This window comes from Pan paniscus, chromosome 10 (assembly GCF_029289425.2).
Source record: "Pan paniscus chromosome 10, NHGRI_mPanPan1-v2.0_pri, whole genome shotgun sequence".
Classification (NCBI taxonomy): Eukaryota; Metazoa; Chordata; class Mammalia; order Primates; family Hominidae; genus Pan; species Pan paniscus.
Window position 1 is genome coordinate 104,696,119 of NC_073259.2, and position 17,215 is coordinate 104,713,333.

At 37.6% G+C, this 17,215-nt stretch overlaps 1 protein-coding gene across 1 annotated transcript in view; it reads left to right on the forward strand.

The window, feature by feature from the left end:
• CFAP54 (cilia and flagella associated protein 54) overlaps positions 1 to 17,215 on the forward strand; it is a 397,088-nt gene that overhangs the window by 144,314 nt on the left and 235,559 nt on the right. Inside the window, exons 33-35 of the mRNA XM_034934266.2 lie at positions 10,858 to 11,088; positions 14,548 to 14,690; positions 16,558 to 16,739. Of these exons, the coding sequence (XP_034790157.2) occupies positions 10,858 to 11,088; positions 14,548 to 14,690; positions 16,558 to 16,739 (556 nt within the window). The remainder of the gene's footprint in view (positions 1 to 10,857; positions 11,089 to 14,547; positions 14,691 to 16,557; positions 16,740 to 17,215) is intronic.

Sequence of the window (17,215 nt, forward strand, 5' to 3'; positions counted from 1 at the left end):
GAAAAGAGTTTGTGATTGTGGACATCCTTGTTGTAACATGCATATTTAAAACTTTCTTATTTCCAGATAATTATAGATTCATGTGCAGTTATAAGAAATAATACAGAGAGATCCCATATACCCTTCATCCAGTTTCTAATGATAGCTGTACAACTATAGTACAATATCACAACCAGGAAATTGACATTGATATAATCCACTGACCTTATTTGGATTACAGCAAGTTTGCATGCACATGTGTGTGTGTTTGTGTGTCTGTGTGTATATTCTATGCAATCTGTAGAATTTGTATGACCACCACAGTATGTAACCTTTTGAGGCTTTTTGTTTCACTTAGCATAATTCCCTTGAGAGTCACCCAAGTTGTGTGTATCCACGAGTTCACTTGTTATTGCTTAGTAGCATTCCATGGCATAAATCTTCCATAGTTTATTACCATTTACCTATTGAAGAGTATTTGGATTGTTTCCAATCCAATAGCATTTGACTATTAGGAATAATGCTGTGATGAGCATTCATGTGCAGTTTTTATATAAACATAAATCTTCATTTCTCTGTGATAAATACCGAAGAGCGAAGAGTGCAATTGCTTGGTCAAATAGTAAGCATGTTTAATTTTGTAAGGCATCCTCCACTCTTTTGCAGACTGGCTGCACATTTTTACATTCCCATCAACAATATATGAGTGATCTAGTTTCTACTCATGCTTTCCAGCATTGAGTATTATTACTGGTTTTTAAATTTTAGCTATTAAAATAGGTGTGTAGTGATATCTCATGGCCTTAATTTGCATTTCTCTAATGGCTAATGATAGCGAACATCTTTTTTTTTTTTTTTTTTTTTTGAGATGGAGTCTCACTCTGTCACCCAGGCTGGAGTGCAGTGGCATGGTCTTGGCTCACTGAAACCTCCGCCTCCCTGGTTCAAGTGATTCTCCTGTCTCAGCCTCCTGAGTAGATGGGATTACAGGCATGTACCACCACGCTTGACTAATTTTTGTATTTTTAGTAGAGACGGGGTTTCACTATGTTGGTCAGGCTGGTCTTGAACTCCTGACCTCATGATCTACTCGCTTCAGCCTCCCAAAGTGCTGGGATTACAAGCGTGAGCCACCGTGCCCGGCCAAACATCTTTTTATATGCTTACTTGCCATCTGTATATCCTCTTTAGTGAAATATCTGTTTATGTCTTTTGCTCATTTTCTCATTGGATTGTTTTTATTTTTCTGTTGAATTTTGAGAATTCTTTATATATTCTAGATACAAGGCCTTTGTTGCATATGTTATTGGCAAATACTTTTTCCCAGTATGTGGCTTGTCTTCTCATCCTCTTCCCAGATTCTTTTGCAGAGCACAATTTTTAAATCTTGATGAGGTCCAGCTTATCAATTTTTCCTTTAATGGGTTGTGCTTTTGGTGGCAAATCTAAAAACTTTTTGCCTAATCGTAGGTCCCTTTTTTCCCCTGCTAAGTTTTATGGTTTCATGTTTTCCATTTAAGTTGTATTCATTTTGAGTTAATTTTTTGCATAAGATGTGAGGTTTAGATTGAACTTCATGTTTTTACCTGCGGATATCTAATTGCTCCAATGTCATTTCTTGAAAAGACTATCTTTCTTCCATTGAATCACTTTTGTACCTTTGTAAAAAATCAGCTGGACGTATTTGTGCAGATCTATTTCTGAGTTCTGTATTCTGTTCCATTGATCTATGTGCCTCCCTCTGCCAATACCACATTCCCTTTCTTGATTACTGTTGTTATAGAGTAAACCTTAAAATCAAGTAGAGTGATTCTTTCCACTTTATTTTTTTTACAAAGTTGTTTTAGCTACTCTAGGATCTGTACCATTTCATATACATTTTAGAATAAGCTTGTCTGTAACACAAATTTTAAAGATCTATTTCTTGTACCATTTCATATACATTTTAGAATAAACTTGTCTATAATATGAATTTTAAAAATATATTTATTGTTTCCCTTCTAAGTACCATATTTGTTTTGGGATTTGGGATGAAACCCTTTATCACATTTAGGAAATTGTCTTCCTTTTTTTATTTTCTAAGAGTTTTGTTATAAATTCAGTTTAATTTTGTTGAATATTTCTTTTTCATTGATTTTTTTCTTCTTTAATATGATCGTGCGATAAACTACATTATTACATAAATGTTAAATGATGTGTAGTATCTTTTTGCTCATACCACTTCTGACACAAACCATGTGGTGTTTTCCAGCACCAACCAATTCTCCAGCACCAGTGGGGCAGCCACATATGCACTTCATGGAATTTCTCCTTAGGATAACATCCTGTATAACTATAGTACAAAAAGACAATTAAATGCTGACACTGTCGACATAGAGTTAGCAGCACATCCCACAAGTTAAAGGGCTTGGTTCCACAACACTGCCACCACTTCAGAGGCCACTCACAAATGTGATACCAGGATACCCACACTTCTGCCTAGCTGACTATAAATTCAGAGATTCCCTCCTCAGGTTCGAAAATTTGCTACAATAGCTCACAAAACTCAGAAAAACACCTTAAATGTTTACTAGCTTAATATAAAAGATACAAATGAACAGCCGCATCAGAAGGTACATACCAAGGGCAAAGTCCAGATGGCTCCTGAGCACAGGAGCTACTGTCCCTGTGGAGTTGGGGGCACCACCCTCCTAGCTTGTGGTTGTACCTACCTGGAAGCACCCTGAACCTCCGAGTTCAAGACTTTTCATAACCTGGCTTGCAGCCACCCTCCCCTCCAGGAGGTGGGAGGGGTGGGGCTGAAAGGTCTCACCCTCTAATCATGTGTTTAGTGATGATTAAGATAACCTATATCCTGAAGCTATCTAGAGGCTCTACCCTGAGTCGCCTCCTTAGCATAGACTTGCATAGGTTCCACAGGGACTTTCTGTGAGTAACACATTTCTTTCACTCTGGAAATTCCAAGGGTTTGAAGACCTCTCTGTGCCAGAAACCAGGGGACAGGCACCAAATATGTATTTTTACTATACCACACCATCCCTGCACATTTTTACTAACAGATTCAATTTCTTTGAGATTACTATGTCTCTTTGAGTCTGTAATCTTTTTTGAGTTCCTTTTGATGAATTATATTTTTCTAAAAAATTGTCCATTTTATCTAAGTTTTCATATTTATTCATAAAAAGTTATACTCTCATATTAACTTTTGACTCTCTGCTATATCTATAGTTACATCCTGTGTTTCATTCCTAAATTCATTAATCTTTGTCTTCTCTCATATTTTTGTCATTTGTTTTGCCAGAGGTTTGTCTATTTTTTAGTCTTTGCAAAGAACCAAATTTTGTCTTTGTTGATCCTTTCTATTGTCTTGATTTTCTTTTTCATTACCTTTGCTTTTATGTTTATTACTTTCTATCTTCCTTTTAAAAAACAGCTTTATTGGCAGGCGTGGTGGCTCATGCTTGTAATCCCAGAACTTTGGGAAGCTGAGGTAGGCGGATAACAAGGTCAGGAGTTCGAGACCAGCCTGACCAACATAGTGAAACCCCGTCTCTACTAAAAATACAAAAATTAGCTGGGCGTGGTGGCACGCGCCTGTAATCCCAGCTACTCAGGAGTCCGAGGAAAAACAAACAAACAAACAAAAAACAGCTTTATTGAGATAATAAGTCACATGCCAACAATTTACCCCAGTGACATACTTCAGTGGCTTTTGTTACAGTCACAGAGGTTAATCATCACCCCACTCAATTTTAGTACATTTTCATTTACCCAGAAAGAAACTCTGCACCCCTTAACTATCACTCCCTCACATCCAACTCCTTTCCCTCAGCTTGAGGCAACCATGAATCCACTTCCTGTTTCTACAGATTTGCCTATTCCGGCTGTTTCACGTATGTGTAATCATATAATATGTGGTCCTTTACCACTGGCTTCTTTCACTTAGCATCGTGTTTTCCAGGATTATCCATGTGGCATGTCTCAGTATTACTGCATAATATTTCATGGTATGGATACATCACATTTTGTCTATCCATTCATCGGTTGATAGACTTTTGGATCAGTTGATCCACTTTTTGGCTATTATAAATAATACTGCTGTGACCATTCATGTAAAGCTTTGGTTTAGACATATTTTCATTTTTCTTGGGTACCTATCTTCTTTCTTTTGGCGAATTTAGTTGTTCCTTTTCTAACTTTCAAAGTAGAATGCTTACCTCATATAATCTTGGGATTTTCTTTTGGTGGAAATTGACAAACTGATTATAAATTTTTGAGAAAAAAGTGCTACAGTTAGCTAACAACTGGAGAATGACTGTTGTTTTTAATCATGCATAGAGTATTTATACTATTGGCTCTAAAGCAAGTCTCAAGAAATTTCAAGTAATTGGAATCATATGAACCATATTTTATTACAATGCAATTAAGATAGAAACCAATTTTTGAAAAGTTAACCAAAAAGATTCTATACATTTAAAAATCTGAAGGAGAAACTGAAAAATAATTAATGAGGAAAGATTGAAATTACATTCACGTGTTGCATAACATTTTGATCAATGATGGACTGCATGTACAACGGTGGTCCTATACAATTACAAAATCATATTATCACCGTACCTTTTCTATGTTTAGATGTACAAATACCATCTTGTCATAATTGCCTACAGTATTTATTACCCTAATCTGCTGTAGAGGTTTGTAGCCTAGGTGTGTAGTAGGCTATACCATTTAGGTTTGTGTAAGAACACCCTATGATGTTCAAACAACAATAAAATAGCTTAACGAAATATTTCTCAGAATGTATCCCTGTCATGAAGTGACACACACTGTACAATGGTAATTTAAAAACAAAGAACTTGCTGGAAGTGTAGTTGGGATTGCTTGGAATCCAGAAAACATAAACATTTAAGTTTTCTTCTAAATATTCTAGCTGCATCATATATATATATATGCATATGTATATATGTGTGTGTGTGTGTGTGTGTGTGTGTGTGTATATTTTTTTTTTGGTCATCCAGGCTGTAGTGCAGTGGTACCATCATAGCTCACTGCAGCCTCAAAATCCTGGGCTTAAGCGCAATCCTCCTACTTCAGTCTCCTGAGTAACTAGGACTGCAGGCATATACCACCACACCTGGCCAATTTTTTTTTTTTTAATTGTACAGATGACCTCGCTATGTTGCCCAGGCTGGTCTTGAACTCCCGGGCCCAAGTGATCCTCCTGCCTCAGCCTCTCAAAGTGCTGGGATTACAGGCATGAGCCACTGCACCTGGCCTGCATCCTACAATTTTTACTAAAATTGTTTTCATTCTCATTTAGTTCTATATGTTTTTAAATTATCTTTGTAATTTCTGCTTCTTGTGAATAGATCTTATATATCACTGCTTTGATTAATTTCTAGGTATGTTTTTGAAGCTACTGGAAATGATTCTTTTAGAACTCTTTGTTTATTGATGGTGTGTAGAAATAGAGTTATTTTTGTATATTGACTTCCAATCCTTTTCCCCTTTTCCTTTTTCTTCCTTATTTTTCTGGCTAGGCCCATCAATACAGTGCTAAAACAAAAATGATGTTAGTGGGCATGTTTGTCTGATTCCCACTTCATAGGGAACGCTTTCACGTTTTCAACATTTTAGCATTAAGAATGGTATTTGTGTCTCTATTTCCTTCAGTTCTGCTGTGATCTTGGTTATTTCTTGCCGTCTGCTACCTTTTGAATGTGTTTGCTCTTCCTTCTCTAGTTGTTTTAATTGTGATGTTAGGGTGTCAATTTTAGATCTTTCTTGCTTTCTCTTGTGGGCATTTAGTGCTATAAATTTCCCTCTACACACTGCTTTGAATGTGTCCCAGAGATTCTGGTATCAATGAATCCAGGAGCTGTTTTTTTGAAAAGATCAACAAAATTGATAGACTGATAGCAAGACTAGTAAAGAAGAAAAGAGAGAAGAATCAAATGGATGCAATAAAAAATGATAAAGGGGATATCACCACCGATCCCACAGAAATACAAACTACCATCGGAGAATACTATAAACACCTCTATGCAAATAAACTAGAAAATCTAGAAGAAATGGATAAATTCCTGGACACATACACTCTCCCAAGACTAAACCAGGAAGAAGTTGAATCACTGAATAGATGAATAACAGGCTCTGAAATTGAGGCAATAATTAATAGCTTACCAACCAAAAAAAGTCCAGGACCAGATGGATTCACAGCTGAATTCTACCAGAGGTACAAGGAGGAGCTGGTACCATTCCTTCTGAAACTATTCCAATCAATAGAAAAAGAGGGAATCCTCCCTAACTCATTTTATGAGGCCAGCATCATCCTGATACCAAAGCCTGGCAGAGACACAACAAAAAAAGAGAATTTTAGAGCAATATCCCTGATGAACATCGATGCAAAAATCCTCAATAAAATACTGGCAAACGGAATCCAGCAGCACATCAAAAAGCTTATCCACCATGATCAAGTGGGCTTCATCCCTGGGATGCAAGGCTGGTTCAACATATGCAAATCAATAAATATAATCCAGCATATAAACAGAACCAACGACAAAAACCACACGATTATCTCAATAGATGCAGAAAAGGCCTTTGACAAAATTCAACAACATTCTTGCTAAAAACTCTCAATAAATTAGGTATTGATGGGACATATCTCAAAATAATAAGAGCTATCTATGACAAACCCACAGCCAATATCATACTGAATGGGCAAAAACTGGAAGCATTCCCTTTGAAAACTGGCACAAGACAGGGATGCCCTCTCTCACCACTCCTATTCAACATAGTGTTGGAAGTTCTGGCCAGGGCAGTCAGGCAGGAGAAGGAAATAAAGGGTATTCAATTAGGAAAAGAGGAAGTCAAATTGTCCCTCTTTGCAGATGACATGATTGTATATCTAGAAAACCCCACTGTCTCAGCCCAAAATCTCCTTAAGCTGATAAGCAACTTCAGCAAAGTCTCAGGATATGAAATCAGTGTGCAAAAATCACAAGTATTTTTATACAACAATAACAGACAAACAGCCAAATCATGAGTGAACTCCCATTCACAATTGCTTCAAAGAGAATAAAATACCTAGGAATCCAACTTAAAAGGGATGCAAAGGACCTCTTCAAGGAGAACTACAAACCACTGCTCAATGAAATAAAAGAGGATAAAAACCAATGGAAGAACATTCCATGCTTATGGGTACAAAGAATCAATATTGTGAAAATGGCCATACTGCCCAAGGTAATTTATAGATTAAATGCCAGCCCCATCAAGCTACCAATGACTTTCTTCACAGAATTGGAAATACCTACTTTAAAGTTCATACAGAACCAAAAAGAGCCTGCATTGCCAAGACAATCCTAAGCCAAAAGAACAAAGCTGGAGGCATCACGCTACCTGACTTCAAACTATACTACAAGGCTACAGTAACCAAAACAGCATGGTACTGGTACCAAAACAGAGATATAGACTAATGGAACAGAACAGATCCCCCAGAAATAATGCCGCATATCTACAGCTATCTGATCTTTGACAAACCTGAGAAAAACAAGCAATGGGGAAAGGATTCCCTATTTAATAAATGGTGCTGGGAAAACTGGCTAGCCATATGTAGAAAGCTGAAACTGGATCCCTTCCTTACACCTTATACAAAAATTAATTCAAGATGGATTAAAGACTTAAATGTTAGACCTAAAACCATAAAAACCCTAGAAGAAAACCTAGGCAATACCATTCAGGACATAGGCATGGGCAAGGACTTCATGTCTAAAACACCAAAAGCAATGGCAACAAAAGCCAAAATTGACAAATGGGATCTAATTAAACTAAAGAGCTTCTGCACAGCAAAAAGAAACTACCATCAGAGTGAACAGGCAACCTACAGAATGGGAGAAAATTTTTGCAATCTACTTATCTGACAAAGGGCTAATATCTGGAATCTACAAAGAACTCAAACAAATTTACAAGAAAAAAACAAACAACCCCATCAACAAGTGGGCAAAGGATATGAGCAGACACTTCTCAAAAGAAGATATTCATGCAGCCAAAAGACACATGAAAAAATGCTCATCATCACTGGCCATCAGAGAAATGCAAATCAAAACCACAATGAGATATACCATCTCACACTAGTTAGAATGGCGATCATTAAAAAGTCAGGAAACAACAGGTGCTGGAGAGGATGTGGAGAAATAGGAACACTTTTACACAGTTGGTGGGACTGTAAACTAGTTCAACCTTTGTGGAAGTCAGTGTGGCGATTCCTCAGGGATCTAGAACTAGAAATACCATTTGACCCAGCCATCCCATTACTGGGTATATACCCAAAGGATTATAAATCATGCTGCTATAAAGACACATATGCACATATGTTTATTGTGGCACTATTCACAATAGCAAAGACTTGGAACCAAGCCAAATGTCCAACAATGATAGACTGGATTAAGAAAATGTGGCAGATATACACCATGGAATACTATGCAGCTATAAAAAATGATGAGTTCATGTCCTTCGTAGGGACATGGATGAAGCTGGAAACTATCATTCTCAGCAAATTGTCACAAGGACAAAAAACCAAACATCACATGTTCTCACTCATAGGTGGGAATTGAACAATGAGAACACATGGACACAGGAAGGGGAACATCACACACCGGGGCCTGTTGTGGGGTGGTGGGAGGGGGGAGGAATAGCATTAGGAGATATATCTGATGTTAAATGACGAGTTAATGGGTGCAGCACACCAATATGGCACATGTATACATATGTAACAAACCTGCACGTTGTGCACATTTACCCTAAAACTTAAAGTATATATATATATATATAAAAGAATGGTATTTGTGGTAGGTTTTGTTCTGTGGATAGTCTTTATCAAATTAACATTATTGTTTAATTCTCAAATTGCTCTAGATTTGGCTAGCAGGAGCTCTTCCAGGCTAGCTCTTCAGTTTTTGACATGCTTCCATCATTTTTTTGAGCTACTTCTTACCACAAGATGTTCATCTTGTACACACCTTGTACAGCCCTCGAGTCAATTGATTTCTTTTAGTGAGAAGTGGTATTTAGAATCTAAGTTGTGAGGGCTACTGATGTGGCTTTGCTTCCAGGTCCTCTCAAAAGGCTGAGCTGGGAAATGTATTTGTTCAGATAAATTTATCTATCTAAATCTATCTTATTGTCTATCTAAACATATCTATCTAAATATAGCTATATAAATCTCTCTCTCTCTCTCTCTCTGTCTATCTCTCTGTATCTAAAACCATAAATTCATTCTAATAACTGGAATTCCAGTTCAAAACCACAGGATACTTTCCAGAGTTTTCTCTTTTTCTAATTGTAACTCTTTTCCCTAATGGTGAGAATCCTGGTTCTGCTAATGTATAGAAGGTAGTTTCAGGATTTCTAAATATTTTTTAATTCAGGTGTTTATCTGCTTCCTCTTATGGCTTCACATCACTGAGGATTTCTGCTGATTGTCCTTGTGGAGCTCTCTCTCTGTCTCTTGGGTGTCCTGAGACTTGTTGCTCATGGAGACACAAATCAGGTTATTGGAGCACCCTGAATGTTAAGAACTGTTCAGATGATAGGAGGAAAAGCATTCTGTACCCTCTGTGGGCTGGATGTGAATTCCCTTCTGAGCCACCTGGAGTCTGTCATTACCTTGCCAAGATACCTGGAGGAAGCCTGTCCTGTCGCTGATCTCCCTGAACTATCGCACTCTCCACGGCAAGGAAGATGCAACCGATTGTTGACTCATCTTGGCCTTTTGAGGAGAATTGATCTACTCACATGGGGACAAGATTGATTTTCATTTTGGAAATTATATTTTTAACTTTCAGGATACAGCTATTAAAAAGATTCACATTTATTGGGAAACCAAATAACATCACTAAAACCAACTAAACAATGACAAAAAGCCCTAAAACTCTTGGATTAAAAGCAAATCATCAATAAACTAAAACATATTTAGAACTGAGTGATAATGTAAACACTACACATCAAAAGGAAGCTGCCCTCCCTCCTTTCTTCAAATGTTTCCTCCTGTGTTTCAACAACATCTGCCCGCCTTCTTCCTATCCATCATTCTTTTTTTATTGTATGTGTGTATGTGTGTGTGTGTTGATTTAGATTCTGAACAATATATAAGTGACCAACATAAATCAGGTAGATTGGTGCTGACCAATAGGGTAGCAACACTGCTAACAGAACAAAAAAAACTGAAAATATGCTTGGAACAATATGCTCTATAAACAACTATATAACTGTGCAAGTAATTGGACCACTTTAAGTTTTGATAGGGATGATTTTAAAAAATGAAATATATATAATACTTGAAATCTAAACTATTAGCTAAAATTTGAGTATATTTTTTTCTGGAGCATATTGAATATGCAATTATGAAGTCATCTCAGCTATATTCAACTAATGTTTTATTTCTTCTAGAGTCTAACTAATGTTAGACAAAATTTTGCTGCATTGTGTTTTCCTTAAGGACCAATATAGAGAAATGATTTTCTTGTTTAATATTGAATTTTGTTGATGAATGTGAACATCATATCCTAATTTTGTTGTCTAATCTCAGTGGCCTTTTGGTTATGAAAAATAAAAGCTCTGGTTGGTTTTAGCTAAGGACACAGACTTCAGAGAGAGTTGAAGGCAATACATGGTGTCTTTGTCCCTGGTGCTTATCCCTGTGCCTTTTTTTTAACCACCCTGGTTCATATTTCTAGCACTGCAGAAATGATAAGCCAGAAACATTTGCATAAGGGCAGTCAAGTGACTTATTGATGTATTCTTTCCAAATTGGAATGATTCTTCTTTATTAAATATCTGAAAGTTCTTGTGTAATTTCAAAACTTCTTTCTCCCTTGGCAGAAATAGGAGAACCAGTGTTAGGAAAGCAGCACAACGATACCTGATGGATTACTTGAATCCTCTAATATTAAGTTATGTTAAAAGAAAGAGGTTCCATCGTCTATCACTCGAAGAGATGCCCTGGAGAGCTCAGATGAACCTGTATCTAGCAGGTGCACACTTTAACCTGGTTTTACAAAAGCTATGGGAGCGTACGGAGATGAAATTTGGCACATCACATATGATGGTCAGGTATAGTATATTACTGATGAAAAATACTTTTTTAGTTTCATGAACATGGATTGTATTTGTATGTTCAGAGCTCCAATGGTGCTAACAACTTAAGGAGGTTTACAGAGTGCTTCTATCTTTATACTGGCTCTATTAGTCTGTTCTCACGCTGCTATAAAGAACTTCCCGAGACTGGTAATTTATAAAGGAAGAAGGTTTAATTTAACTCACAGTTCCATTGGGGAGGGCTCAAGAAACATAATCATGGTAGAAGGGGAAGCAAACACGTCCTTCTACACATGGTGGCAGGAGAGAGAAGTGCAAGGGAAATAGCATATGCTCATAAAACGATCAGATCTTGTGAGACTCATTATCATGAGAACAGCATGGGGAAAACTGCCCCCATGATTCAGTTACCTCCACCTGGTCCTGCCCTTGACACGTGGGGATTATTACAATTCAAGGTGAGCTTTGGGTGGGGACAGAGAGCCAAACCATATCACTAACCATTGGTTTATTTCTTAAGTTTTAATCTCAGAATCTTTCACAATTATGTGCTGGATATAAGTGATAATTTGATTGTAGCTTGAATATGTTTGTTGATCTAGCTTTCAGTGCAAGGGTAAAATGTAATTCCAAGAGAAGTTTAATATGAATTATAGAATAAATGTAGATATTAGTAGGCATTAGGCAAATGTCTATTTCATAGAGGCGTACTTTAAGATCATATTTACTCACCCAATGTCAATTTTCTATCATTAACTCAACAGACATTTTTAAGCACTTACTGAGTGTCTTTGGCTAAGTGCTGTGAGAGATAAAAATAGAAGATACATACATAATATGGAATACTGTGTAGCTATTAAAAAGATACAAAATCAATGAGCAAAAAGCACAAGCATTCTTATACACCAATAACAGACAAACAAAGAGCCAAATCATGAGTGAACTCCCATTCACAATTGCTTCAAAGAGAATAAAATACCCAGGAATCCAACTTACAAGGGATGTGAAGGACCTCTTCAAGGAGAACTACAAACCACTGCTCAATGAAATAAAAGAGGATACAAACCAGTGGAAGAAAATTCCATGCTTAGGGATAGGAAGAATCAATATCGTGAAAATGGCCATACTGCCTAGGTAATTTATAGATTCAATGCCATCCCCATCAAGCTACCAATGACTTTCTTCACAGAATTGGAAAAAAACTACTTTAAAGTTCATATGGAACCAAAAAAGAGCCCGCATCTCCAAGTGAATCCTAAGCTAAAAGAACAAAGCTGGAGGCATCACACTACCTGACTTCAAACTATACTACAAGGCTACAGTAACCAAAACAGCATGGTACTGGTACCAAAACAGAGATATAGACCAATGGAACAGAACAGAGCCCTCAGAAATAATGTCACATATCTCCAACTATCTGATCATTGACAAACCTGACAAAAACAAAAAATGGGGAAAGGATTCCCTATTTAATAAATGGTGCTGGGAAAACTGGCTAGCCATATGTGGAAAGCTGAAACTGGATCCCTTCTTTACACCTTATACAAAAATTAATTCAAGATGGATTAAAGACTTAAACGTTAGACCTAAAACCATAAAAACCCTAGAAGAAAACCTAGGCAATACCATTCAGGACATAGGCATGGGCAAGGACTTCATGTCTGAAACACCAAAAGCAATGGCAACAAAAGCCAAAATTGACAAATGGGATCTAATTAAACTAAAGAGCTTCTGCACAGCAAAAGAAACTACCATCAGAGTGAACAGGCAACCTACAGAATGGGAGAAAATTTTTGCAATCTACTCATCTGACAAAGGGCTATTATCCAGAATCTACAATGAACTCAAACAAATTTACAAGAAAACAAACAACCCCATCAACAAGTGGGTGAAGGATATGAACAGACATTTCACAAAAGAAGACATTTATGCAGCCAAAAGACACATGAAAAAATGCTCATCATCACTGGCCATCAGAGAAATGCAAATCAAAACCACAATGAGATACCATCTCACACCAGTTAGAATGGCGATCATTAAAAAGTCAGGAAACAAGAGGTGCTGGAGAGGATGTGGAGAAATAGGAACACTTTTACGCTGTTGGTGGGACTGTATGTAAACTAGTTCAACCTTTGTGGAAGTCAGTGTGGCGATTCCTCAGGGATCTAGAACTAGAAATACATTTGACCCAGCCATCCCATTACTGGGTATATACCCAAAGGATTATAAATCATGCTGCTATAAAGACACATGCACAAGTATGTTTATCGCAGCACTATTCACAATAGCAAAGACTTGGAACCAAGCCAAGTGTCCAACAATGATAGACTGGATTAAGAAAATGTGGCACATATACACCATGGAATACTATGCAGCCATAAAAAAGGATGAGTTCATGTCCTTTGTAGGGACATGGATGAAGCTGGAAACTATCATTCTCAGCAAACTATCGCAAGGACGAAAAATCAAACACCGCATATTCTCACTCATAGGTGGGAATTGAACAATGAGAACACATGGACACAGGAAGGGGAACATCACACACTGGGGCCTGTTGTGGGGTGGTGGGATGGGGGAGGGATAGCATTAGGAGATATACCTAATGTTAAATGACGAGTTAATGGGTGCAGCACACCAACATGGCACATGTATACATATGTAACAAACCTGCACGTTGTGTACATGTACCCTAAAACTTAAAGTATAATAATAAAAAAAGAATAATGAATATAAACTATTTATTATTTTTGATGCAAGACTGTTCAATGCCTAGACCTTATTTTAAAAAAGAAATGACGGCTGCGTGCAGTGGCTCACACCTGTAATCCCAGTACTTTGGGAGGCCGAGGTGGGCGGATCCTTAGGTCAGGAGATCGAGACCATCCTGGCTAACACGCTGAAACACTGTCTCTACTAAAAATACAAAAAATTAGCCAGGCGTGGTGGTGGGCGCCTGTAGTCCCAGCTACTCTGGAGTCTGAGGCAGGAGAATGGCATGAACCCAGGAGGCAGAGCTTGCAGTGAGCCGATATCGCGCCACCGCACTCCAGTGTGGGCGACAGAGCGAGACTCTGTCTCAAAAAAAAAAAAAAAAAAGAAATGCCATTGATTATGGACACATTACTATATATAGTAAGCATTGTCATGGAGTTCTGTTCAAATCAGGTGGTTTTAAGTTGGAATAAATTATCGTTTCAGAGCTCACAGAGTCGGCACAGATATTTTTATTCCCATTTTCAAGAGCCCTTTCAGAGAAATATATATTGATGTTAAAATTCCTAAGAGCAAAATTACATTGCATAATTTTAAAAGTTAGTGAAAAAATGTTGGGCTTTGATTAAGTGCCAAAACCCTTCATGATTTAAAATTTGGGAGTACTGACAAATGTTTTAAAAATAAAAATAGATTGCATTTGACAGATTTAATTCAATTTTGCTTATATTGTTTTTTAATATGATTTTTCCCCCCTTGCAGTTTCCGATCATGTGATCCTAACATGTTTTCACTGTATAATTCAGGAACAGTATTACCAACAAGAAAATTGACTGTAGAAAATTATAAAGCAATGCTTGATTTCCTTCTTATAGCCAAAAAAAGAAAGGCCAACTTACCATCAGGTAAAATAAACATGTTAGTTTGTTATTAAATTACCTCTAGATTTTTATTCACTAAACAACACAGCACACATACACATTGTGGACACACAAACGTATACACCCAGTTTTCCAAAGGACCAGCAATTTAGTTGAGTTTTGATATTTTGTAGGAGATTCTTGTTTGCTCTATTTTAAAAAATTTCTATATTCTTATGATATAATTGCATATATTTGGAAATATCTATTTTGTATTTTAACCTTAGCCAATTAGATTGTTCAGCAAATATAATGTTTTAAATTAAATATTCATAGCCTTTGGTGGTTCAAGATAGGTGAAGACTTGCTATCAGGTATTATGTTTTAGTGCAAATAAGTTCCCAAGAAAAATCCATCAAACATACTAATACAAGCAGTCACCCAAACTATCATGATAGCTGATTTTGTATTCAGGGGAATCCACCATTGCCCTAGGATTTCCAACCAGCATCTTCCAAGAAAGCTCACTCTAAGATGAATGAAGCCTTGTTATCTAGTCAGGTGACAGGGGGCTCCAAAAGGTAGAGACATGCAGGTAAACAGGGTTCTTTTTTTTTTTTTTTTTTTTTTTGGAGACGGAGTCTCACGCTATCACCTGGGCTGGAGTGCAGTGGCGATCTCGGCTGGCTGCAACCTCCGCTTCCTGAATTCAAGCGATTCTCCTGCCTCAGCCTCCCAAGTAGCTGGGATTACAGGCATGTGCCACCACGCCTGGCTAATTTTTTGTGTTTTTAGTAAAGACGGGGTTTCACTATGTTGGCCAGGCTGGTCTCCAACTCCTAACCTTGTGATCCACCTGCCTCTGCCTCCCAAAGTGTTGGAATTACAGGCGTGAGCCACTGCGCCCAGCCGAAAACAGGGTTCTTGATCAGGGTGTGCTCTGGAAACTGTAGTCTGACGAACCTGACTAATTTCCACACCCCTTTCCTGCAAAGATGATGGAACCTGGACACTTTCTAACCAATGATATGGTTCATTTCACAAATAAAAATTTATTTCTAATGCCTTTAGGCTCTTACAAACTCATATAGACTTTTAGTAATGACATTTTAAGTGCTATGGGATTTATTGCCAACCAGAGTTCTTGGTATGCCAGTTAATGCCCCAGGAGTGTTGATTTATGTTTGAGGTACTTGGCATGCTTTCTGATTTCTTCTAGGTTATAGATTAGATTTCACAGGTATGTGCATATCACACTATGTATAGTGAAGTATTTGAAAGTGAATTCCATAGCCATAGAGTCTGGTTTTTGAATATAGATTGTAGTATATAGCTTCCCGAGTTTTTCTTTTTTTAAAAACTGGCTCTCTACCTAAGACCTACCATGAAATTGGCAATAGAATATTTTGCTATAGAGACTTACTATCTAATGCAGGGTTCTAAGAGAAAGTTGGTGGCAGGAGAAAGCCTTCTTTTTTATGCCACACCAGCAGGGGAATGCGTGGCCGAGGTTGCTGCACTGCCTAACTCCAGAGGTGCAGCTCACTTTCTGATATATTGTCTTAGGAATCTGTTTGGGAGGAAATGAAAGGACAGTAGTATTTTCTATTTTTCCTTTCAAAAAACATGTACATTCCTACTTCTGCATTGTTCCTTTTGCCATCGACTTTGTCTGAAATGACGTTCTCTGTATTTCCCCATATAGCTAAATCATGCCCATTCTTTAAGACCCAAATACCTCCTTCTCTAGAAACTTTCCCTGGTTCATTGTATCTCTGATAGTCTTGTCCTTTCTCCAAATTTATGTAGCATTTGTTATCTGAATTACTCACTTGATCCTTATCACCTACTGTGTTTTCTGGAACTTAATTCTATGTTTTTAATCATGTCATATCTTATTTTCGTACTGTAGATGCTGAAGAATTTTCTACATTTATTAATTCCATAATGAGTGATGAAAATATGTCCAAGACACAAACAGTTTATGACTCAGACTCTCAATCAGGTTCTAGTGCTAAAGAAAAGGACCGAGGAGCAAATTTGTGTGTAATGGATCATTTTATGAAAATCTTTTTATACTGCAGGAGAGCAATGGTAATGCAATCTTTCTTGTTTGCAGTGTAGTAGACATAAATTTCAGCCCACCAACTGGGGCGTTTAAGATACATTGTGTTTATTTTCTTACTATACATAATTTTAGTTGTGACTTTGAGACCTCATCTTGCTGGGTGTATCCTAAGTCACTTTTGAGGTGTACCTGCAGTGATACTGAGGGCATGTGTTGTCCAGTTGTCAGGCAGAGGGGGGAAGCTTCTTTAGTCATTGTCAGCCATCCACCCAGAGCCCAGGTGTTCTTTGTCCCTGTTCATGCAGTTCCTATGAATATGCATGCACCTCTCTGCCGAGACATGGGGTTCTCTCATAATGCAAGGGGTTCCTCTATGGGGACTTGATCTCTCTTGGGGGGTACCATAGATCTCTCTTTTCTTTCTAGGACAGGGAAAGATCTTTCTAGGCTCTAAGAGAACCCTGCCCTTGCCACCGATCTCCTTCTTCCCATCACTTCCATG